Source organism: Nicotiana tabacum, chromosome 7 (genome assembly GCF_000715075.1).
Source record: "Nicotiana tabacum cultivar K326 chromosome 7, ASM71507v2, whole genome shotgun sequence".
Lineage (NCBI taxonomy): Eukaryota > Viridiplantae > Streptophyta > Magnoliopsida > Solanales > Solanaceae > Nicotiana > Nicotiana tabacum.
This window is the reverse complement of record NC_134086.1, coordinates 44,875,235-44,901,390: the sequence shown is the minus strand read 5'-3', so window position 1 is coordinate 44,901,390 and position 26,156 is coordinate 44,875,235. Positions and strand designations below refer to the sequence as shown.

At 32.9% G+C, this 26,156-nt stretch overlaps 1 protein-coding gene and 1 long non-coding RNA gene across 2 annotated transcripts; both read left to right on the top strand.

The window, feature by feature from the left end:
- Window positions 1-361: 361 nt before the first annotated feature.
- LOC107827957 (putative serine/threonine-protein kinase At1g54610) lies at window positions 362-5,698 on the top strand. Its single transcript, XM_016655191.2, has 7 exons — window positions 362-1,346; window positions 1,453-1,737; window positions 1,836-2,153; window positions 3,252-3,479; window positions 3,731-3,831; window positions 4,191-4,308; window positions 5,154-5,698. The coding sequence occupies exons 1-7, from the start codon at window positions 933-935 to the stop codon at window positions 5,433-5,435; spliced, it is 1,746 nt and encodes a 581-aa protein (XP_016510677.2). The 5' UTR covers window positions 362-932; the 3' UTR covers window positions 5,436-5,698.
- An 8,490-nt stretch (window positions 5,699-14,188) lies between these two features.
- On the top strand, window positions 14,189-16,857 carry LOC107827958 (uncharacterized). Its single transcript, XR_012711609.1, has 2 exons — window positions 14,189-14,526; window positions 15,612-16,857. It is a non-coding gene; the product is annotated as an uncharacterized LOC107827958 (long non-coding RNA).
- The last annotated feature ends 9,299 nt before the right edge of the window (window positions 16,858-26,156 follow it).

Genomic DNA, 26,156 nt, shown 5'->3' with positions numbered 1-26,156 from the left:
AGAAAAACCGAGATTGAAAAACCCGAGTTTTATTGGTTTGGTTTGGTCTTTAGATTTAATAACCCGACACAATTGGTTTGGTTTGATAATTATAAAATCCGAACCAACCTGACCTATATACACCCATAATATTTAATATAAACTAGAAAGTACTTAAATACTTAAATTAATGTATAACTTATAATAGTATTAGTTGTATTAAAAATGATAATGACAAACTGACTCAGCATAAAAAATATCAATTCATGTAGGCTTCAAACCAAATATCTCTGCTTGAATTTAAAAAAAAAGAAAGAAATATTTATTGCATATTTTCTTACGGTGGAAGTGTGGGACTATATTAGTTTGAAACTTTAATAAATGTGTGGATCTTCAATCCCACAAAAGAAGTGCAATAAAGCTTAGTTTACTGTGTTATGCATATTTGCCTTTTCTGTAGCTACATACAAACTCCATTTTTGACCGCCATAAATGGTGGGCTTAACTCCAAATCATTACTGCTTCTCCTTTCTTGGGCACTTAAGCTAGGGTTCTTCAATTAGCGTATCCCACTTTTTTACACATTTATCTAACAACCCCTTTTCCCTTAAATCTTATTTTTATTTGCTGTTGTTCAAGATTTTTCCTTTTTTGGCTTGCATTCTCGAAAAGCTATTACTTCTGATATAGCTTGATTGATTTATATTTTTGCTTTCTTGAATCGCTCAAAAGTTCAAATCTTTAAGCTCAAACTTGTTCCATTTGATTGTTTTGCTCAAAAGTTCAAATCTTTAAGCTCAATCTTGCTCCATTTGATTATTCCGCATGTGAAGTTTACATTTTTTGAGCTTATTGCATGTGGGTTTATTTTTGTGTGGCGGGATTTGTGAGTATTTGAATGAGGAAAAAGGGTGTCCAGTGTGATGAGATATGAGGGTTAAGATTGTAGGAAAATGGGTTGTGTATTTGGGAAAGAGATTTCATCTTCTGAGACACCTAATGGGGAGGTTGTAGTTGGAAGTAGGAGAGAAAATGGGGTAGATAGAGATTTGGCTGCCCCATCTGGGAGGAGAGAGAAAGTTGGTACTGTAAATAAAGTGGATGCCGTAGGTGGCGGCGGAGGAGGTAGTGATGTTGGTGAAGTTGTGAATGGTAGGGATCAGAAGGATGAGAAGAAGGGTGAGAATGCAAGGCATAGGGGTGAGAGGAGAAGGTCTAAGCCTAATCCAAGGCTAAGCAACCCACCTAAGAATGTGCACGGCGAGCAAGTGGCGGCTGGATGGCCGTCATGGCTTTCTGATGTAGCTGGAGAGGCTATCAATGGTTGGATTCCGCGCAGGGCGGATGCATTTGAGAAGCTAGCTAAGGCAAGCAATTGTTAACCTCATTGGTTGAATTACTTGTTTTTGTTTTGTAGATTGATTAATATCTCATTCATTGTCATTTCTGTGTTGTATTTATTGTGCTATTTAGATTGGGCAAGGTACTTATAGCAATGTCTATAAAGCTAGAGATAATCTAACGGGGGACATTGTTGCACTGAAGAAGGTTAGATTTGATAATTTGGAGCCAGAGAGTGTGAGATTTATGGCAAGAGAGATTTTGATTTTGCGCCGCTTGGATCATCCAAATGTTATGACGTTGCGAGGATTGGTTACGTCAAGGATGTCTTGTAGTTTGTACCTCGTGTTTGATTATATGGATCATGATTTAGCTGGACTTGCTGCAAGCCCTGGAATCAAGTTCACAGAGGCTCAGGTTGGGGTTATATACTTGTATTATTTGCTTGTTGATTTTTTAGCTACAAGTGTTTGGCTTCCAAATTGTTTACATTGTTTTTTGGTCAATATTTGTAGGTTAAATGTTACATGCATCAACTATTAGCAGGGCTCGAACACTGTCATAACCGTCTTGTGTTGCATCGCGATATAAAAGGATCAAATCTTCTTATTGACAGTGGGGGAGCACTCAAGATTGCTGATTTTGGGTTGGCTTCTTTCTTTGATCCCAATAAAAAGCAGCCCATGACTAGTCGTGTGGTTACTCTATGGTACAGACCACCAGAGCTTCTACTTGGAGCCACCGACTATGGTGTTGGTGTTGATCTTTGGAGTGCTGGTTGTATTTTAGCTGAGCTATTAGCTGGGAAACCCATTATGCCTGGTCGTACAGAGGTACAGTTTGTTGGTAAAAACAATCTGATAGTGTGACAGGTCTTGGGTGATACCAGAAAAAGGAATGCTGTTTTTGCCGTGCTTGTTGTTTGCATCAAATTATTTGCTTGCTTGTGCTTCTTTTGGTTAAAGAGAAGCTTTTTCCCTTCAACTATGGTACATTTGCTTATATGACTAATTTCTCTCCATTCGAAGTTCTCCTTACTACAAAAAGAAATCTTTATTTGTGGAAGATGTAGCTTTAATTAATTTAATAAAGATTTAGTGAACTGCTAAATAACTTTCTATAGCATGATAGGAAAGCGATGTAGAGATATGAAAGACTTTGGTTTCAGATTAGTTATATACAGGGGCGGATCTACCATGTAAAATATGGTTCACGTGAACCCGTGGTCCTCGGGTTAAAGTATAGATATGATGTATATAATTTGGCGAAAATAGATATATATACTTGATGGAACCCATGGTCAAAAGAGACTAAGTGGTGCACTAGTTTTGGTCTCTTATTTCCAATAGCCTAAGGTCAAGGGATCAAATCCCCTACCAACCTTTTTATTTAATTTTTTTTTTTAAAAACTAATAGTGCACCCATCCTCCGGAAATCCTAGATCCGCCTCTGGTTATATATTGCTGTTTTTAGTAGGTTCTCCCCTGTCACACAATGCTAAGCATAAGAAACCAAAGCAGTCAGAGCAGACCGCTCACATGGAAGTATGACACAATGTGCTTAGCTTCGAGTCCGATTGAGACATGGTTGCATACAGCTTAATCTGGGATAATAGCGCCTTGGGCTTAAACGTGTATGTGACTTTTTATCGGAAGGAGTGGCAGGACCACAAACCAAAGGACTAAAAGCCTGGGAAAAAAATTCTGAGCATTGCTCCAGCTTTAGCTTAAATGTCTTTGTTTTTTCCTCAATGTGCAAATCCTCCTTCCCACTGGACTGAGAGTGGTGGGAGGACCATGAACCAAAAAGTAACCCTGCCACTTATGATTGTTTTACAATCAGTATTATGTAACTATTGAGTAAATTTCCATGGACTGGATTTTAGCAATGAGCTTCATGATTTGATTAATTTAAACTTCCATAATATTCAGGTTGAACAGCTCCACAAGATCTTCAAGCTATGCGGATCTCCGTCAGAAGAATATTGGATAAAGTCAAGGCTTCCACATGCAACTATATTCAAGCCTCAGCAATCATACAGAAGATGTATAGCAGAAACTTTTAAAGATTTTCCGCCTTCATCGTTGCCATTGATTGAGACTCTTCTGGCCATTGATCCTGCTGAGCGTCAGACAGCTACAACTGCATTACAGAGTGCAGTAAGCTGTTCATATCCATTTTGTTACTTCATCACTTAACTGTTTAAGTGATGAAGTCTCTGTTTGTTTTAAAGTCTCCCGCTTTTGCTTTCACATGCTCTTGAGGAAACCTAAAGGATTGATTGACCTGTCTTAGTTACACAAGGATGGATGTGGAGCATTTGATGCCAGAGTTTTACACTTTTCTAAAATTTAGTTTCATAGAAACTTTTGATGGACTGTCAATATTTGTTCCGTTTATTCTTGTGCAGTTCTTTACTACCAAACCTTACGCCTGTGAACCTTCCAGCCTTCCCAAATATCCACCCAGCAAAGAAATGGATGCAAAACGGCGAGACGAAGAATCTCGAAGGTCTAGTTATCTAGATCCTTTTATATCCACTCTTAATATTTCACATTTGTATATTTAGATGTATTATTTTGTATAGAGAAGAAACCATTCTTGTCGAGATAGCTATTTGCTGTGTATACTTTTTTATATTTCATCAGTATTTCTTTAAAATTATTTTGTTTCATATGCAAATTCCCTTTTATAGTTGGGACCTGCTAATGGAACCAGTTACAAAAACATGAATCTGCCTTCTCAATTAGCATATTTTTGTGATATTAAGTAGGGGAACTTCATTTTCTTCTATCTGCTTCGTTTACCTGCAGAAGCAGTTTGTCATTTTCCTCCTAAAATGTTTACCTGAACTATTTGCTATGAAATAGACAAAGAGCTACTGGGAAAGCTAATGCTGATGGTGTAAGGAGAAATCGTCACCGTGATCGAGCAGTGAGGGCAATCCCTGCTCCTGAAGCCAATGCGGAGCTGCAAGTCAATATCGATGTATGTCATTTAAGAAGCTCATTTCAGCATTACCTTTATGTTCTAGTAATATTTTACCATCTAAGTCTTGTAAGATTGCATATGCATTTTGTGCATAATGTGAACCTGTTGGAGTAGTTCCAATGTGAAACTAATAAAGCAAAGATAATAAAATATAAAAATGGTCAAATATTCAAATTCAGTTAATTTCTGTCCCGGGGTTAAATAGTATGCCTCTGTGTCATGTCATGTTTCTAATATTTTACCGTCCAAGTGTTGTAAAATTGCATATGCATTTTATGCAAAATCTGGATCTGTCGTAGTAGTTCCAACGCAAAACATACGAAGTTGCTGTCTGCTACTGACATGATTGTCAAATCCGGCCTTGCTTTTCCCTAGTAGTTTCACATTTTATACACAATATTCCTCTGATTCCATTTTAATAAGCAAACAAATGTTTATTTTGGTGTTACAACATCTGCTAAATATACTCCCTCTGTTTCATTTTATGTGATAACATTTGGCGGTGCACAATTTTTAAAATGTTAATTTGACGTAGGTATTCTACATGCGACAAAGGAAGGATTATTAAAGTAGTAATTGAACAATGTTTGATAGAGAAAACACACATCGAAGTTTAAACTTGATTCTTTGATGAATATAAATTCTTGAAACTTTAGGAGTTGTAATAAATACTACTACTGGTGGAATGGGGATCATTTTTACATGTTGGAAAATAGAAATTGTCATATAAATTTGAAAGTCGGGAGGGCAATATAATTCCTTTTCCGTTCAATCCTCCGATTTATTTCTTTAGTGCATTCTGGCCTTGTTGTTACTGACTTTTGCTTAACTTGCTTAAACAGAGGCGGCGTCTAGTAACACAAGCAAACGCGAAGAGCAAGAGTGAAAAGTTTCCTCCCCCACACCAGGATGGAACATTAGGTTATACCTTGGGTTCTTCACATCACATTGATCCAGCCTATGAACCCTCAGAAGTTCCATTCACATCCATTAATTTCTCATATTCAAAAGAACCGATCCAAACGTGGTCCGGCCCATTGGTGGAACCTGCAACTGGTGCTCCAAGAAGAAAGACAAAGCCATCAAAGAAGGATTCTAACAAGAAAGGAAAAGAAAGCCTGTAAAGTCTATAATGAACGACGTGATTCTACAATGGTATACTTCAAGGAGCTGCAAAACTTACAGATTATTTGTCCTATACGTAAATCAAGAAGCTTCTCAACAGCATAGAGAGGTAAACAAGCATTTTTATCGTAGTATTCTCCTTTGTATTCTTTTGGATAATGAGAATCTTTTCATTATTGTACATGTAAATTTTGTTTCTTCATATTAGCAGACTCTGTTTAGATCAATGAAAATCATAATAAACATTAAACAATCTCAGAAATGTTCTATCCTCTTATATCTGCATGTTCTGCCCACATAGTACAACAACTGCAACTGACCTAGTCTAATCCCATAAGTGGGGTCTGGGACGGTAGTATGTACGCAGACCTTATTTCTACATGGTAAGGTAGAGAGGTTGTTTCCGTAGACCCGCAGCCCAAGAAAAGGTGAAGAAGAGAAAGACTCTGCCCACATAGTTATGACTTTGAAATAATGTTGTCTTCCGTTTTTCTTGCAAGATCTACACTCGGATATCTTGATCTATTTAAATGTATCTCCTTAATGAATTCCCTGGTATCCCAGTTCATATTTTCTGATGCCTCAAGAATACTTGGCTAGAATGGAATTCCAAACTCAGCACCTGTTGAGTTAGATTTTGAGAAGAGTTGGAGAGAACAGTATGTATGATGAAAAGTTATAAGTTGTGTTTGCAATCCATACTGTAAAAGTAAATCTTGTTATTCTTCTTCTTCTTTGTTGCTAGTGAATGAGTACATTAATGATTACATGAGAATGAGTAGAGAATATTGTGTGCAATTCTTTAATATGTGCATGATATGTGGGTGGGTGGCTGCAGCAAACTAGAAGGTACTAGCTCGTGCTCACACCGTTCGAATTTTGTGAACCTATATGATTAGACACGAAGTTTAAAAAAAGAAGAAAAGATCATTGATACTTGTGGTATTAAACATGTTACATATCATAACATTTATGTAGTTATAAGTTTTTTTTTGAAATTTTTGGTCTTAAACATACCATTGTTATATGTGGAGCTATAAAAGTTTGTTATTAGGAGTCAAATGAAAGTGTAAGTTAAATTATTATCAAAGAAAAGAGGTTATTCCTTCCTTTTTAAAATAATAATAATAGGGTAACATAACTTGGAATGGATGGAGCAATTACTTGTAAATTTCCATTTCAATCGTTTCATGAATTCGTTCTGTACATCGGCTGCCGTTTGGAGGGTACTTCCACGCATAGAACTGTCAGTATTTTCCTAAAACTTTCAACACTTCTATGACATAAAATTTCCAGGATCATCTGAAAACTAAGTCGAAAACGAAAAGCTTGCTTTAATTTTAAAATTGTCTTTTTTTTCCTTCCCAAAATACTAGTTTGTGGAATATTTTCTAGAATTTCTGACAAGGCTGAGCTACAGATCCATATTACCAAACCCCTATCTCTTTGAAGATACTAGCGGGAGTCATAATTAGAACAGAAAAGGATCAAATATACCCTATATTATGAGAAAATGTTTAAATATATCTCTCGTTTTATACTTTGTGTCCAAATATACCATTGATGTAATACTATTAGTTCAAATATACTCCTTGTCCTTTAAGTTTGTCCATGGTGGATACCCAATCTTACGTGACACTGATATTTGATGAGTTGGATGCCATGTGGCATGCCACCTCAGCGCCCCTAACCCATTTTACCCCTCCTTTCTATTTATCCTCTTTTGATTTTGATCCAAAAGAGCATAAAGGCAATACCTAACTATAGCAGAAATTTATCATATAAAGGTCAAAAACTGATCAATGTTTAAACTGCTTTGCAGTTTTCTTGAACACAAAAACCCAATTAAAAGGGAAAGTTTATTCACTAATTAGACTATCTTCCGCTCATGCTGGTCATGAGTTTTTCACTCGGGAGTGAGTATAAAATGGAATGCATGTCTATCCTTATAGTTGTTATTTTGGTTCAAAATACTAGGTCTCTACTCTCTCCTGTATTCGCTTATATACTTTCTATCATGGGCGGAGCTAGCATAGGCCTCGTGGGTTTGGCCGAATCCAATAACTTTTATCCAAACCATGTATTTATCGTACAAATTCATTGAATATGTATAAATTGTTAATTTAGAACCCAGTAATATAAATGAAGTAGAATCCCGAACCCACAAGCTTTAAATCCTAGCTCCGCCTCTGCTTTCTATATTTGGTTGTTAAAACAATTGTTTCTACCTTATTAATCTTTTATCTACATTTTCAATACTTTCCAATATTATCTACCGTAGGATTATTTTCTCCACTTTTATGGAGAAAAATTCAAATTCCTTCAAGAAGTTAACTTTCTCTCCATTATTATTTAAACATAATAAAATTTTAACTCCTATCAGATAATAATGCCCAAATAAAGAAGGAAACTTCTTTTGGGAGGGGGTTCTGTTTTGCTTTGGTAATAATTTTCCTTATTCATTTTCCAAAGGTTTGGAATTTTATATATTTTGGATCTTGTTTTAAGTTCTTTCTTGTGTCTAAGAGCTGTGAATTTTTTTCTCATTTGTCCTGTGCTTGAGAAGTATGCAATTTGATCAACCTTTGCACTTATGTTAGAAGTGTTGCGGAAGCCAAATGTATATAGTGTGAATAAGTCACAACTACTATATCAAAAATTATGGTAGCCACCAAATAATAAATAAGACAATAAAGCAACAATAAAAGGAACACCAAAATTTACGAGGTTCGGCTAATTTTGCCTACTCCTCGGACACAACCAATATTTTATTTCACTCCAAAATACAAGTGAAATAATACTAAAGAGAGAAGATACAAATGCCTTAGAAGATAAGAAGGCAAATGAAAGGTGTGTTTAAATCCTAAACATTAGGCCTTCTTTTATAGGGGGGAAAATCCCCCAACTCTTCTCCCAACCGATGTGGGACTTTGGCATTTTGCCAAACTTTAACAAATCTCCACCTTGGCAAAATTCCACATCTTCAATTCTTTCTCAATAAATAATTTTGGTTGTGTCTTCATCTTCAATCTTCAGTGTTCAACAATGTTGATCAAATCCAAACAATGTTGAAACTTGATCGTAGTCACCACTTTTGTCAGCATATCAGCATGATTCTCTGTAGTATGAATTTTCTTCATCGTGACTCCACCTTCTTCTATGATTTCTCGTACAAAATGATAGCGAACATCAATGTGCTTCGTCCTTGCATGATAAACTTGGTTCTTCGCTAATTGAATAGCACTTTGACTATCACAAAAAATTGTGATACCTTTTTGTTCAACACCAAGCTCCTTTAGCAATCCTTGAAGCCAAATTGCCTCCTTCACAGCCTCTGTAATAGCCATGTACTCTGCCTCTGTTGTAGACAAAGCAACTGTTGACTGCAAAGTAGACTTCCAACTAACTGGTGCCTTTGCAAAAGTAAACACATAACTAGTAGTTGATCTTCGTTTGTCCAGATCACCCGCAAAATCTGAGTCACAATATCCAACTACAGACTGATTGTCTTCCTGCTCAAAAACTAACCCGACATCTACAGTATTATGAATATACCGTAGAATCCATTTCACAGCTTGCCAATGCTCCTTCCCTGGATTGTGCATATATCTGCTAATAACTCCAACAGCTTGTGAAATGTCAGGCCTTGTGCAAACCATTGCATACATCAAGCTACCAACAGCATTTGTGTATGGTACCTTTGACATACTCTCGTTCAGCTTCATCCATTGGCGACATAGTAGTACTTAGCTTAAAATAGGAAGCAAGTGGAGTACTAACTGGCTTAGTCTTGTCATCTATGCCAAAACGTTGAAATACTCTCTTCAAATATTCTTTCTGAGATAAACAGAGTTTCTTTGAACGTTTATCTCTTATTATCTCCATGCCAAAAAATTTCTTTGCCTTACCCAAATCCTTCATCTCGAACTCCTTCTTCAGTTGAATCTTCAACTTATCAATTTCTTCCGAATTCTTGGAAGCTATCAATATATCATCAACATATAGGAGAAGATATACAAAGGAACCATCTTTAAGCTTGCGCAAATACACACAATGATCGTATTTGCTTCTCTTGTACCCTTGCCGCAACATAAACTCGTCAAATCGCTTGTACCATTGTCTAGAAGATTGTTTCAATCCGTACAACGATTTTTCAAGTGTGCATACCATATTTTCTTTTCCAGCAACTTTGAATCCTTCTGGCTGAGTCATGTAGATTTCCTCCTCCAAGTTTCCATGTAAAAATGCAGTTTTTACATCCATCTGAACTAGTTCCAAATTCAATTGTGCTACCAAAGCCAACATAATTCTAATGGAGGAATGTTTTACAACTGGAGAAAACACTTCATTGTAATCAATTCCCTCCTTTTGAGCATATCCTTTGGCCACCAATCTTGCTTTGTAGCGAACATCTACTTGGTTAGGAAATCCTTCCTTCTTTGCAAATACCCATTTGCACCCAATTGCTTTCTTTCCCTTCGGGAGATTGGCCAATCTCCATGTATGATTCTGATGAAGGGACTGTATTTCATCATTCATGGTAATCCTCCACTTATCTTCTTTTGAACTTTGGACTGCGTCTTTATAAGTGGTAGGAACATCATCAGCTACAATTGAGGTTGCACAAGCAACCGTTTCTATGAGACGAACAGGTTTCGTTATTGTTCTTTTTGGCTTGCTGGTTGCTATTGATTCAAGTTGTTGTTGAGGTTCCTGAGTTGGAATCTCCTATACTGGCTCTCCTTCCAGAGGGTAATCTTCATTTGTTTCCTCCTCTGCTTCTTGTGTAGGAAATATAAATTTTCCCTCAAACTCCACATGCTTAGAAGCACCTTCATTTTGTTTGGTATCTTCTGTTACCTTATTTACCATACCAGATTCATCAAAGGTAACATCCCTGCTGAATATTACTTTCTTTGTCATAGGACACCATAAGCGATATCCTTTGACTCCAGAAGTAATTCCCATAAAAATAGTCTTCTTTGCCCTTGGATCCAATTTTGACTCTGTCACATGATAATATGCAATTGAGCCAAACACGTGCAAAGAGTCATAATCTATAGCAGGCTTTCCGTACCATTTTTCAAATGGTGTCTTGCCATCAACAACAACAGATGGTAAGCGATTAATGAGGTGGCATGCATATGTAACTACCTCAGCCCAAAATTCTTTGCCCAAGCCAGCATTGGACAACATACACCATACCTTCTCCAGCAAGGTCCGGTTCATACGTTCTGCCACTCCATTCTGTTGTGGTGTATGCCTGACAGTGAAGTGTCGGATGATGCCATCATTTTCACAGACATTATTGAAATGATCATTTTTGTATTCACCTCCATTGTCTGTGCGAATACACTTGATCCTCTTGCCTGTTTGATTCTCCACCATCGTCTTCCATTTGAGAAAAATTCCCAGCACTTCATCTTTGCTTTTCATTGTATACACCCACACTCTTCGGGAAAAATCATCAACAAAGGTTACAAAAAATAGTGCTTCCCACCCAATGAAGGTGTTTTGGAAGGACCCCAAACATCAGAGTGTACATAATCCAAAATGTCTTTTGTATTATGGATCGCTGTACCAAATTTAACCCTTGTCTGTTTCCCTTTGACACAATGCTCACAAAACTCCAAGTTGCAAGCCTTTACTCCTTTTAACAATCCTTGATCTGATAGAGTTTTCAAGGATTTTCCTCCAGCATGTCCCAAGCGGATGTGCCATAGCTTGGTTGCTTCTGCCTCTTTGTCGTCACTGGATGTCACTGTCGCTGTCCCAATAACTGTACTGCTACGATAGCGGTACATATCATTGTTATTCCGATTAGCCTTCATTACCACTAGTGCACCGGAGCATACTCTCATCACTCCATTTTCTGCAATGATTTTGAACCCTTTTGATTCTAGGGCTCCTACAGAGATGAGATTCTTCTTCAAATCCGGTACAAATCGAACATCTGTTAATGTTCTGATCATTCCATCATGGTTCCTTAATCGTATTGAACCAATGCCATATGAGGTAAGAGGGATGTTATCCGCTGTGTGGATGACTCCATATTCTCCTTCTTGAAATTCCACAAACCAGTCCCTGTTGGGACACATATGATAGCTACAAGCCGAGTCCATCAACCATATGTCTGATGATGTTGATGACTCTGTTGTAACTAATGAGAAGTCTGAATCATCACAATCAGCTACATTTGAATCCATAATGGCCTTTCCATTGTTATGTTTGGCCTTATTCTTCAACTTCGGACAGTCTTTCTTCCAGTGCCCCTTTTCTCGATAAAAGACACATTCATCTTTGTTGGGTCTGGATCTTGACTTGGATCTTCCCTTCTTTGTCCTCATTTGATTTTGAGGACGACCCCTCACAAATAGTGTTTCTCCTTCTCCGCCCTTCTGTTTTTCTCGCTTTCTTTGTTCATAGCTGTACAAAGCCGAACAAACTTCTCTAAGAGAAACTTCGTCATTTCCATGGAGTAGAGTAGTTTCAAGGTGCTCGTACTCATCAGGAAGTGACGCCAACAACATCAAGGCCAAGTCACCATCATCATAAGTTGTATCCATATTTTGCAAATCTGTGACCAACTTATTGAAACTGGTGATATGTTCATTCATCGTGGTACCAGGAACATAGGTGAAGTGAAACAGTCTTTTCTTCATGTACAATTTATTTTGACTGTTTTTCTTCAAAAATTTATCCTCCAGTGCTTTCCATAATTTACTTGCAGAAGTTTCCTTTGTGTATGGATATTTCTGCTCTCTAGCAAGGTAGGATCGAATGGTACCGCAAGCAACACGATTGAGAATCTTCCAATCTTCTTCTCCAATAACATCTGGTTTTTTTTCTTCAATGGCCAGATCTAGCCCTTGTTGAAAAAGGACATCTAGAACCTCGCCTTGCCACATCCCAAAATGTCTGGACCCGTCAAATATTTCTACCGCAAATTTCGCATTTGACAATTCTTGTCATAAGCGAAGATGCCAATGATGACGTATTGTTGACACTTGATGTAGATTCTTCTTGTTTATTGTCTCACATCTTTGACACAAATATTATTTAATAGCTGACGACACAAATCAAGATTATTTCCTTTCTGGTGTGGAAGGTCAGACTAAGCTGCAACCACAGAGCATACTCAGACAGAACCTTGACTCAGTTACCAAGATAAATCTTTTCTGATGTGGAAGATCAGACTATGCTGCAACCACAGAGCATACTTAGACAGTACCTTGGCTCTGATACCAATTGTTGTGGAAGCCAAATGTATATAGTGTGAATAAGTCACAACTACTATACCAAAAATTATGACAGCCACCAAATAATAAATAAGACAATAAAGCAACAATAAAAGGAACACCAAAATTTACGAGGTTCGGCTAATTTTGCCTACTCCTCGGACACAACCAATATTTTATTTCACTCCAAAATACAAGTGAAATAATACTAAAGAGAGAAGATACAAATGTCTTAAGAAGATAAGAAGGCAAATGAAAGGTGTGTATAAATCCTAAACATTAGGCCTTCTTTTATAGGGGGAAAAATCCCCCCAACTCTTCTCCCAACCGACGTGGGACTTTTGCATTTTGCCAAACTTCAACAAGAAGTAGGAACTAGCAACCAAAGGGAGAGAGGTAGTGTTCATGAGTTTCAACTGAAGCACAAGTTTCTTTCTTTCTTGATACGTTTCTGGCTTCGGAAATTCTCAAATTTTCAGTGTCTTTAGTTGAAGTTATATTAGTACATACACCTCTTTTTTGCCTTGTTGTTTTTTAATATAAAACACTAAACTTTGGAATTCAATATTGGTGGCGGTTACGGTGACAATGGTGGTGGATGGGGAATAAAATTTTAGTGTTGGAAAAACAAATAGAGAGGAGGGGTAAAATGGGTTAGGGGCATTGAGGTGATATACCACGTGATATCCATTTCTTCAAATGTTAGTGCCACATAGGATTGGATATCCACCTTGGACAAACTTAACGGAAGAGGGATATATTTCAACCATTAATATTACGGTAAGGATATATTTAGACCCAAAGTATAACGAACGATATATTCAAGCGTATATTTGGTTCTTTTCCGTAATTAGAACCGTCAATTCTAGAAACTAGATTAAATCGAGTAATCTTAATTTGGTACATAAGAAGAAAAAAAACATTAGTATCTTACTAAAGTAGACTATCGAACGTCCTTCATATGCTTCAGGGAAGAAATATTATTTGGTGTATTCAGGGGGTTCTCCACTAATATGTCTTTTCTGTTAAATTCAAATTTTATTACTTATATATGTAGTAAATTAACATCTATAATGCAATCACAGGGTTAGTGACTTGGTGTATATTCTTTTTCGGGATTAAAGTTTGAACTTAACTTATAGTATATTTAACCACTAGTCCACTATTAATTTATCCCGTAAAAACATATCCCGTCTCCTTTTTTTTTTTTTCTTTTCATGAAAATATGAGATAAAACAGTTGTTTATCCCACCGGCCCACGGTTTACTTGCGTTATGCTTGATTTGAAGTTGAACGTGAGAAAACCTGAAGTATTCTTGTTCAAATCTCAATAGAGGAAAAATATATTAAGTGGTCTTTCCTCGTCTTGGTGGATAAAATTATTGCTGGTGAAAAATAATATTCTAAATATTTCGTAAAATTAGTTGAAGCGTGCAGAAAATTGCTCGGAACTTTATGATTATAAAAAGAGAAAACGAAGGTGAGGTAATACGTGGATATGCATGGAAGCGATACACTTGGAACATAAAAGGATATGCACCACCGCTTTCTTTGTACGATAAGATCTCATTCCTTGTCGGTCACTATCCATATATACTATAAGCAGATAAGACATCCTCGTACCTTAGCCGAGAACTCTATTCGTATAAAATTCTTGTTATAGTTGGTTTTGTTTAGCAAGTAGTAGAAGATTTGAGGAGAATAAGATTAAGATGTACGCACCAGCACCACCAAATGTTCCGAGTATGGCTGGACCAGGATCTGGTTGGACTCATCAACACTACCATAATACCATTGGTTCTGGGTTTTTTCGTCGCTACTTTTCTAACTTGTGCTTTGCCCTCTCTTCTTGGTTGGTACTGTTATCTCTGTTCCAGTTTATGTGGACTTATTTTCTTTTTGATTCGTTCCGAAAAGAATGACTTTTTTTTAAATTTGGAAACAATTTAGCTTAAACTTCCAACTCTACCCTTAATGAGAAGCATTTATAACCATGCAAATATTCTGGATTCCTTTTTGACTTGTTTAGTACCACAAATTCTAAAATTCTTTATTTTTTTCTTAAACTTCGTGCCCAGTCAAATAGGTTCATATAAATTGAAACGGTATTTTTAACGCAAGTTCGTTCATTTTATCTGTTTTTTACCTTTTAGGGAATATTTTGGGAATTGGGATGGGTAAGTTGTCACGATATAACATATGAAATAATTAAGTAAATGACTCTAAAGAAGCAACAAAGGGAGATTCACTTTTGTATTTTATTACTCCCTTGGCGCGAAGTTTAAGAAAATAGAAGAAGACTTTTAAAATTTGTAATTTTAAAATCTTAAGGGGTAAAAGGTTTGTGGAGCCATACATTTGTGTGACTATAAAAGCTTCTCATTAAGGATAAATGGATAAAATGAATAGTTTAAAGTTGAATTATTTCCAAATTTAAAAATGTGTCATTTGTTTTGGACAGACTAAAAAGGAAAATATTTTATCTAATATGAGACGGAGAGAGTACAACTGTTTTGATCAGTAAATAAAACACGGGTGTTCTATTTAGGTCTTTTTTTAATTATATATTTTATTTAATAGTAACTCATTATCTTCACGCGTACGTTCACCTCACTTTGAAAATTGAAACAACACTGTAGTTAGCGTCACGCTTAGGGGGATCTAGAGTGTCACTTACGAGTTCATGTAACTTAAGAGCTTTAATTTTGTCCAGATCATGTTTTAAGAAATAATTCATTATAAACTCAATTTTCATTGTATGTTAACTTGAGATTGCGGTAGGAAATTATAAACTTTTAAAATATAAATGTCAAAATTTTGCAGCAATTGAGATCAGTGTTTCTCCTCAAACCAAAGGGCACCTAAGCATTTAGCTTAAGATGCACAAGACATAGATTGCTACTAACAGTTGCACTTTTACATTGTGTGTTGTGGCAGCTTCTATTTCCTATGCTGCTGTTGGGCCTTGGAAGACTGTGTCGGCAGACGAAGTTGGGCTTTAGGCCCTCGTGATCCTCCTCTAGGCCCAGGCCCAGGACCTTTATCTAGCCCATTTGCACCTCAACCTCCTGATGTTCCCGTTGTGCTTCCCGGCCCACCCGCTCCAGCTGAGGGCACTCTACTGTGAATTGTGATATTTAATATTCAGTCAGGTACTTGTAATAAGTAGGGGTGTACATAGGTCGGGTTGGTTCGAATTTTACAATTACTAAATCAAACCAATTGTGTCAGATTATTAAATCTAAAGACCAAACCAAACCAATAAAACTCGGATTTTTCGCTCTTGTTTTTTCTCGGGTTATTTGGATTGTTTCGGGGGGTTTTCGGTAAAATCTTCGTAGAACAAAACATATAAATTGTGTTCAAAATATTTTTTTAATCCTAATAAGATACAACTATATAAAGTAATACAAAATATGAGATGTGTCATGGCATTATCCTAAAATATTCAATAATAAAGATAATAAAATTATGTAATATAAATATTGTTAATTAAAAAGTCATAATAAAAATAAACATAATCTAAAAGTACTAAGTTATGCTAAAATAAGTAGAAGGAGTATTAATTACATGACTAAAGACTAAAAAAAATAGGTTATGCATTTTTATCTAAATTATTGCAAAATAAAAAATAGATATTCAATACATTCCCGTTTGTAGTATTGAATTGAACGTCTTTTGTTAGCATTAGTATTGATTTAATTTTGGTTTGGGCTTTTGTTAGCATTATTTAATTTATTAATGTTAATGGCTATGAAACTTATTGGAACATTCAAAAGTTCTAAGTCCAACCTTGAAATAATATCTTAAAAGATAAAATAATGAAAAATCTTAAGAAATATTTATAAATTATATCACAATAAATATATTTATATATTAAATATATCTAAAATTTCTATATATATAATGTTGGGTTGGGTTGGTTTGGTTTCAGTTTGACTTTCTTTAGTTACAACCAAACCAAACCAAATCAATTATGGTAGGATTTTTTTTTCCAACACCAAACTAAATCATAGTCGGATTTTTTTTCTCGGTTTGACTCGAATTATCGGGTTGGTGCGATTTGTCAGTGTTCTTTGTACACCCATAGTAATAAGTGTTCAATCATGACTTGATGTAATGCCAAAAAGAAAAGAAAAAAGTGCAACATGTGCGTAATAATGCTTCTTATATGTTTGTACTATGTGCAGAGGCAGATTCAGGTGTTTAAGTTTATCGGTTCCTAGAAAGACGATCTCAAGTTGTGTTGAATAGCAACTACGCAGTTGTGTTGAATAGTTAAACGATTGTGCATCTCATTCCATATAGTATAGTAATATTTGCTTAGCTTATCCATCTATGGATTGTGAATTCATAGATACGTCCCCCTTTGGTCAATTCTCTAATTCCTATGCATTTTTCAGTAGCAATGACTCACCCCACCTGCATCTAATCTTAAGTCCTTATTGGCTACACGGATCTCAGTCTGACAATCCATGTTGGCACCCATTTTTATGTGTTTACTCATATTTTATTTTAGCAAGGAAAAAAAAAGGAGATTGCAGAGGATGTAATAAATTGGAATTCTCTCAAGAGTTTATGTACATGCATGATATGGGCAGAATGAATTATCACAATTATTTTGTAACTTGTCCTTAGTCCTACCTAGCATGTATCACGTAATTAGCTCTGCTTTGTCACAAAACAATTGGTGCCTAGGCACTAGTTATATTCAACGCCAATGGTTTCTATGGACACAGAATTCAGTTTTTGCATTCTCATGACTGATAAATAATTTTTCTGTCAGGCTTTGTGGATAAATGATTGTGAAATAAAATACTTTCCCTGGATAACATAATTATAACTCTCTACTGCCATACTATCTGAGATTATTAAATATGTGATAACATATTATTATTATTATTATTATTATTATTATTATTATTATTATTATTATTATTATTACTATTTATCAAATATCTATCATAGAAATTTACTCGTAATTACCTTATAAATAATATGATTATGTAAATATATTATTTAAATTGTCACTGTATAGAATTTAAACCCAATAAAACAATAAATTAAAGTACTAGAACTCTGATTGCAAACTTTCAATCGTTCAAACGTGCGCGATAGACCAGATAAGTTTCGACACGGTATTGCAATCTAAAATTTAATATACATAATAAATACTTGTCAATTATATATGTGAAACAACATTGAATTGAGGTCATAGTCTCATTTTGGCCAGGTCACAAATCTAATAATTCTGCTCACTCAAAATAATTTGATTAGTGCAAAGCATTGGGAAAGGGAGCTAGGTGTTTAATTATTACTTGATTTCAATTAATCATGCAACATAGACGTCAGTGACAAGCAAATAATTTAAGACGTACAAATTTTAAACGTTAAAATTTGGCCAAATTGCATGGGCTGATTTGGCCACTACGTCTACGTGGGAGCTACTTGATTCAATCCTCATATATAATCCGTGCCTTAATTATAGGGATTTACTATGGCGGTTTATAGTAATTAAGCGTGTCTTTGTAGCTCAAAAAAGAATAGTTGTTTGATATATTGATACATGTATGGCAAGAGAGAAACCTCAAGCTTTTCCAGAACAAGACAAGGAATGGAGATTATATTGTAAAACAAATTATTCAAGATTGATGAGTAGACTGTTTGGGAAACCAAGAATAAGTGGTGGAAGCAGAATTTTTATTAAGGGAATTCAAAAATTAGAAAAATAAACACGCAAAGAAGCTAGGGGGATATAATCAGAACTCTCTATAACAATATATCTATATAACAATCATTCACTATAAAAATCATATTTTTTTGGAACCGATTCTTATGTTATGTTATAATATATGTCCTCTTAAACATCACTTTATTATAGCAGCCAAAAAATATCGAAATAAAATAAGGATATTATAAAGGTTTGACTGTATATTGAGCACCTAATATATATATATATATGAAAAAAAAATTAACCATATATATATATATATACAAATAATGTTTAACAAAGAGGATTCGTAGAACACCTTTCGCTCACCTAGCTCCATGCCTACCAAGAATGGCAACACAACTTGATATGCTTAAATTTTTTTCCTTTGTTGTTTTTTGATATATTGATGTAATAGGTGTAGTGGTGGTTATTCTGGCTTAGATTAATTGGAAAAATGGAGGATAGGTAGCTAGTTTGTTCACACTAAAGTTGGGGGGCCTATGTTCAACTTTAGGGTTTTTTTGTCCTACTTGTAAATATTTTTTCGTTGGTAATAAATTTTTTTAATTATCAATTAAAAAAAAGAGATAAGTTAATATGTTACAACTGATTATATATATTATATAGTATCATAACTTTATATACTATCAATGTATATAGTTTAGCTCCAAGTCATCGAGATTCTTGCTATTTTCCAAGCTATTACTTATAATTTACTTTACCTGTAAAATTTAGTTGGAGTTGCATTTTCAAGAAAATGAGAAGCTATTCTTAATAGGAGTCAGACTCAACACAAGAAATATGATGTAAGTAATTACTTGAACTTTATGTCGCATCATTTGAATTGGCATTAAGTTCAAGAAATTTACATAAATTTTGTTGTGAAATAATATTACGATGGGAATTTGTGTCCATAAACTTTATGTCCTCTTAGTGATGAATCTATGATGGACAAAGCACACTTATTATATGTAACAAATTGCAAACGGATGATGGGAATTTGATCAATGACATCATCACGATGATAATAAACAATAATACAAGATAAATGAGTCATTTCTTAATTTCCTTGGTCACGAATTTATCAAAAATTTAGTGGATTATATATCATCTAGAATTTTTCTAACAAAATAGACATCGACCAAGGCTAACATAATAGTCTTGTACTATTCGGAGTTGGACTTTGAACCACCAAACACATTTAAGACATATTTTTAAGTAGGGGTGTTCAAAACCAAACCGCAAAAGTGACTTAATGGTTTATTGGTATCGGATTATCGGATTAACGAGTGGTAAATGAATTAAAATTTTATTATTAACGATTTATCGATTTGGGGGCGAATTATTCAATTTTCTTATTGGATAAACCGTTAACCCGTTATGAATTTTTATATTTATAATTTTTTATTCATATGTATATTAAATACCCCTTCCACTTATCCAATATTAGAAGTGTTAACTGTTATGTTAGCTGAAGAATGTGTAGACTGCAGAGCCATAAGCTTGGTTGCATGCTATTTTTGAGGAGCTTGCTGCCTTGCTCCTCAGTGTAGGTTCAAGTATGTTTGTCCATTATTTTTTGTGTCTTGTGATACTATCAATATGTTGAAAAGGTTTTAGTATATCCTCTTGTGCAGCTGTGGTATCATTGTATCACTGTATGTTTTTTTTCCAGTATGTTGTCAAATTAGGCCTCTGTAATACAGATTTAAATAGGGCTATAAATCGTCTGATAACCGCTCCATAATAGCTAACATGCCAATCTGCCTGATATTTTATCAGATGGCTAGCTGATTAATACTTTTAAAAGTCGATAATCGATAAGCCAAACCGTTAAGCGTAAACAACCGGCCGATCTGTCCAATAAGTAGCCCTTTTCTTAAGACCATAATAATATGAATTAGGATCAAAACAAATGCATTTTTTAATTATTGTTTTCCCTTTTCAAAATGTATCTTAAGCTAGAAATGTACTCACAAATAGTTGGGGAAGAGAAGATAGTTATTTTATCCTTTACTAATATTCTTAATTGTACCACTACAATAAGTAATACTACAAGATGAATTTGCAACCATTTATTTGAAAATCTATATATACATTACAGGAATAAAGTTACCAAATATAATTAGTATTGTGGTTAAGCCAAATGGCAAACTAATAAATACTAATAATATATGGTAACTTTATTCTATATTTGATTATGTTAGTCAAATACAAATATATATATATATAATTGAATTTATATATATATATATAAAATTGAATTTGAATTAAAAGATAATTTTGAATTTTATATATAAAGTTTTAAAATTTGAATTAAAATAAAAATAAAAAGAAATTTATCTTTTGTTATCATGCTTAATTCAGTTAAATGATCATATGCAATCATGTTAAGAACTTGAATTAATTTTTTATAATTATTTAAATATTACTTTGCCACTGGCAAAAAAGGAAAAATAAATTCTCCATATAATTCTAAACTCTTTCACATCTAAAACCCTATAGCTAGATTTGAATAAAGCAGATTTCTTTTAAAATAAATATAATATATAGGGTACATGTTTATGTTTATTCAAATAACAAAAAAGAGTTTAAAAATCAAATAAAAGTTTACTTACATATATAATGAAGTAAAGCTACATGGTATAGAAAGAAACATCACAATAATGTGTTAATATTCAAATTTTTTTGTTTTTTTTGAAGAATGTTTGTTTGAAGAGTCAAATTGTATAAATGGACATCAAAAAAATAACAAAATATTGGTTATACAATTGCTATCATTACTTTTAATTTAGCATCTTTTAGGAATTAAAGGGTATAAGTTGAAACCTTTTCATTTAGCTGCAGTCAAGCCATCATTGCAGGGGTATAATATTTTTTTCGTTGAAGAATATTAGTTTTGAATCATTAAATTATGTGAAAGGTTTCTCGAATTTCAACAAGAGGAATATTGGTTTCTAATTGGTAGTTTCTATATCGATTTTCAAGTATAACAAAAAGTATATTTTAAAAATAAATGGTATGACACCAAATATTTTTTTTAAGTAAAAAAATTATTTCAAAATGTGATTATTTTTTAAAATATAATGTAATTTTAAAAATAAAAGGATAAGATATTTTTGAATTTTAGTAGAAACTTTTTAAATTATTATATATTTGATTATGCTAGTCAAATACAAATATATATATATATATATATAATTGAATTTGCATTAAAAGATAATTTTGAATTTTATATATAAAGTTTTAAAATTTGAATTAAAATAAAAATAAAAGGAAATTTATCTTTTGTTATCATGTTATCATGCTTAATTAAGTTAATGATCATATGCAATCATGTTAAGAACTTGAATTAATTTTTTATAATTATTTAAATATTACTTTGCCTCTGGCAAAAAAGGAAAAAAAATTCTCCATATAATTCTAAACTATTACATCTAAAACCCTATAATTATAGTTCTTTAAAATACTATAGCTAGATTTGAATAAAGAAGATTTCTTTTAAAATAAATATAATATATAGAGTACATGTCTATGTTTATTTAAATAACAAAAAAGAGTTTAAAAATCAAATAAAAGTTTACTTACATATACAATGAAGTAAAGCTACATGGTATAGAAAGAAACATCACAATAATGTGTTAATATTCATTTTTTTTTTTTTTGAAGAATGTTTGTTTGAAGAGTCAAATTTTATAAATGGACATCAAAAAAATAACAAACTATTGGTTATACAATTGCTATCATTACTTTTAATTTAGCATCTTTTAGGAATTAAAAGGTATAAGTTGAAACCTTTTCATTTAGTTGCAGTTAAGCCATCATTGCAGGGTTATAATATTTTTTCATTGAAGAATATTAGTTTTGAATCATTAAATTATGTGAAAGGTTTCTCGAATTTCAACAAGAGGAATATTGGTTTCTAATTGGTAGTTTCTATATCGATTTTAAAGTATAACAAAAAGTATATTTTAAAAATAAATGGTATGACACCAAATATTTTTTTTAATGTAAATTTTTTTTTTCAAATTGTGATTATTTTATAAAATATAATGTAATTTTAAAAATAAAAGGATAAGATATTTTTGAATTTTAGTAGAGAATTTTTAAATTATTATAATAGAACTCATATCATGGATGAAATCAAGTACCCGAAATCTTATGGAATATTTACATAAATATCCGGTCAGATTTATCGTTGATCTTTTATAGCTGATATACATAGATGATATACTGACGATACATGATTATACACGTATTATATATGGATTATATCTAAATTACACATTCTTTAATTTTTTTAATTTAAGTGGTTAGGTGAGCACATATTTAGGTTGATTAGATAAAGCCAAATACATGTATAAAGCCAAATATACATGTAGCTGAAATACACGTATGCTGTATTTCATATTTCATGTCTCTTGTATATTGTTGTTATTTTTATTACGCATTTTTATGGTACTAATATATCATCTCCTATTGCTTTTTTGAGCCGAGGGTCTCCTGGAAACAGCCTCTCTACCCTTCGGGGTAGGGGTAAGGTCTGCGTACATATTACCCTCCCCAGACCCCACTTGTGGGATTATACTGGGTCGTTGTTGTTGTTGTTGTTGTTGTGTAGATAAAGCCAAAAGAAAAATATGAAATATTTTTAACCAAAGACTAAAAATATACATAAATTTCTTATGTAGACAATTTCTATTAAAAACCATACCTTTATAGCAAAATAAATTAATTTTTTATTACAAAGGAAAGAAAGACATAAAAAATAAGATAAAAGAAAATAAAGATAGAAAAAATGTATGGAAAATCTAAGAACCAGAAAATAGAGATGACAACGAATTTCTTCTTCTCTTTATCTCTGTTGAGTATAAAAAATTTGGAAGCTGATCTCATCGATTTAAAATATTTTTTTCAACTCAAATACATAGATTTTAAGATAAGGATATCTTAGAATATATTTTTTTTCTAACTTACATTGTGTGTCGCTTTCAAAAAAAATTACTATTACTAACAAACTGATATGATATTCGAATTTGAATTTAGATGCAATTTGAGTAGTTTGCATTGATGTTAAGCCATGTATAGTGTCGAGAAAAAACTACTTGATAATTTTAAGACAATATGTGCAATGTTATATAATAACAATCAACTAATTTAACATTTAATGATTCAAAGAACAAAAAAATTGTATATATAGGGTATTCAAAATTTAAAATTTGTGGCTAGAGATATCAATAAACTCAAAATAGAGCCATACTGAAATAAAGTTTCGTCGGCTAAAAAATTATTTAACTTTTTAGATAGTCTATTAAAGTGAATTTTAAATTAAGGATGATATCTTCACTTGCATCATTATAAAGCTAATCATTATTGAAAGATAACAACATACCAAACTAAAATTAGAAATTCAAAATAAAATATTTTTTGAAAGATGACAACATACCAAAGAAGAGTTCAAGTCATAGTAAAAGAGTCATGTCGTAACCAAAAAGTCGTTCATATTGTGTCAGCCTTTGTACTTTGCCATAAATACGAGTTATTATTTCGCTTCGTAACTATTTTTAGATTCCAATGGCTCCAATAAGAATGGTTCAAAAAAAAAAATCACTACGAGATTTAAAACTAATATTCTCTCCTTTTGTTTTTCTTATTATCTTGAGCTGAGAGTCTTTCGGAAACAGCCTCTCTACGCCTTCGGGGGTCTGCGTACATACTACTCTCCCCAGACCCCATTTGTGGGATTTTCCTGGGTTGTTGTTGTTAATGTACGAGATTTGAAAAAATATTAGGTTTTTTTTCATGTAGTATTCTTAATTAATATCTAATCTATAATTATATAGAAGGTTTAAATTTTAAGGTTATTTATATATAATTCAAACAACTCAAATGTTTAATATAGTTAGTATCAAATATCAAAATAGAGTCATACTGGAAAAAATAAATTCACTGGCTAAAGAATTATTTAAATTTTTAGATACCCGACTAAACTGAGTTTTTAAATTAAGGATAATATTTTTACTTCCATTATTGTAAACATAATTATTATTGAAAAATAAAATTTTAGAAACTGATATTTTAAAATAGAAATATTTTTTGAAAGATATCAACACACCAAATAAGAGTTCAAGTAATAATATAACAGTCAAGTCGTATCCAAAGAATCCTTCATAGCCTCAACCTTTGATTGTTTTGGCATAGATATGAGTTATTATTTTGCTTCCTGACTATTTTCAGGATCCAATGACGAGAATGGTACCAAAAAAGAAAATAGAATTATATCAATGTATAATACTAGTTATGTTTAATATCAATGTATTTTCCATATAGGCCTAAACCTTATCCACATTTTCTTGAGATTGTACAGTTAATGATTATTCACATGGTCAGCAATCAAAACCAATCAGTCAACGAATCTAATGAATGCTTTGTTTGAACAAACTGGCAAGGAGATGAGTCAGCAGAGCCACATGATCATGACACGTGTCCTGCCAATTCGTTTATGGTTTTCTGCATTATTGAGTGGATTTAAATAGTAGTAGAAAATAGAAATTATATTAAAATACAAAAAAGTGAGATATAAAGTAAAATAAAACAAGTGGTCGTTAGTTTGGTTGGCATCCCTGGCCCTTTTAACATGTCAGCATTGAACCTTTGATCTTTTGTTATATCCACAAAAAAATATCCATCTTTCCCATTACCACCCAATGTTTTCTTCTGTTTTTTTTTTTCTTTTTCTTTTAAGGGGTTCTCACACGTTTTATTTTCGAATTTCATATAGCTATCAATAATTATTATGCTACTTTACTAATACATAGTCTTCTGTATAATATGAGCAAACAAAAATCTTTGTTGGCTTTAGCTTATTTGGAAAAATGAAAAATAAAAAATTGTCTCAAAAAAAGGATAATTTTATTTCAGCTAATTTAAAGTTGTTGGATAAGATATCATCATCTTAATTCTTTATGAGAAAAAAGTACCCTCTCATTCTGAACAATGAACATGGGGTTAAATTTAACATATTATTCTGTGAATCCAGCTGGAAGAAAACATATCGATTGAATAAATTCATCATTAATTTAACAAATTAAGATAGATACATCTGATTAAATTGAAATACATCTTTCAATATTTTCCACAACTCCCACACAAAAAAATTGGTAGCAACATCAATATTTATAGTAATATAAAATTTACTTTAACTTGAAACTAAAATTTATTTGAATATAATTTTGATTACAACTCCTACTTAAATATAATTTTAAAAAATTAACAAATATTATATCTTAAGCATTTTATATTTTCTACACTAACTTTAAATTAGATTTCCCAACAGTCATCCAGCAATATTGATTAATTCATTAGAACTTTCGAGATTTTGTATTAATTTTTTCCATAAACAATCAAAATAACTTTAAGCAAATTGCTACATACGCAACAGTTCAGAATATTCGAGCAAAAAAGGGAAATAAAATAAGCTTAAAAATTTAAAATCATGCGGCTGAATTTTCTTTTGCCGTGGAAGCGACACGTGGCTCATTCATCTTGCGGCTATTTTTATTCCTTTTCTCTTTCTTTATAAACTGGTCCCAAATCCAATTCAATCTCCATTCCTCTTTTACAATTCCTTCAAAATTCTTCAATTTTACCTCTAAATCCTTTATTTTACCAAATTTCTTCAAATAAAGCCCCTTTTTCTTGCCATATCATAAATTTTTGGTTGTAATTTTTATAAAGATTCAAAGTTTTTCCGGATTTTTCTGGGAATT

Coding starts and splice junctions, on each gene's coding strand:
- LOC107827957 (XM_016655191.2), top strand. CDS start 933: ATGGGTTGTGTATTTGGGAAAGAGATTTCATCTTCTGAGACACCTAAT. Junction 3,832..4,190: donor CGAGACGAAGAATCTCGAAG/GTCTAGTTATCT, acceptor GCTATGAAATAG/ACAAAGAGCTACTGGGAAAG. Junction 4,309..5,153: donor AGCTGCAAGTCAATATCGAT/GTATGTCATTTA, acceptor TTGCTTAAACAG/AGGCGGCGTCTAGTAACACA.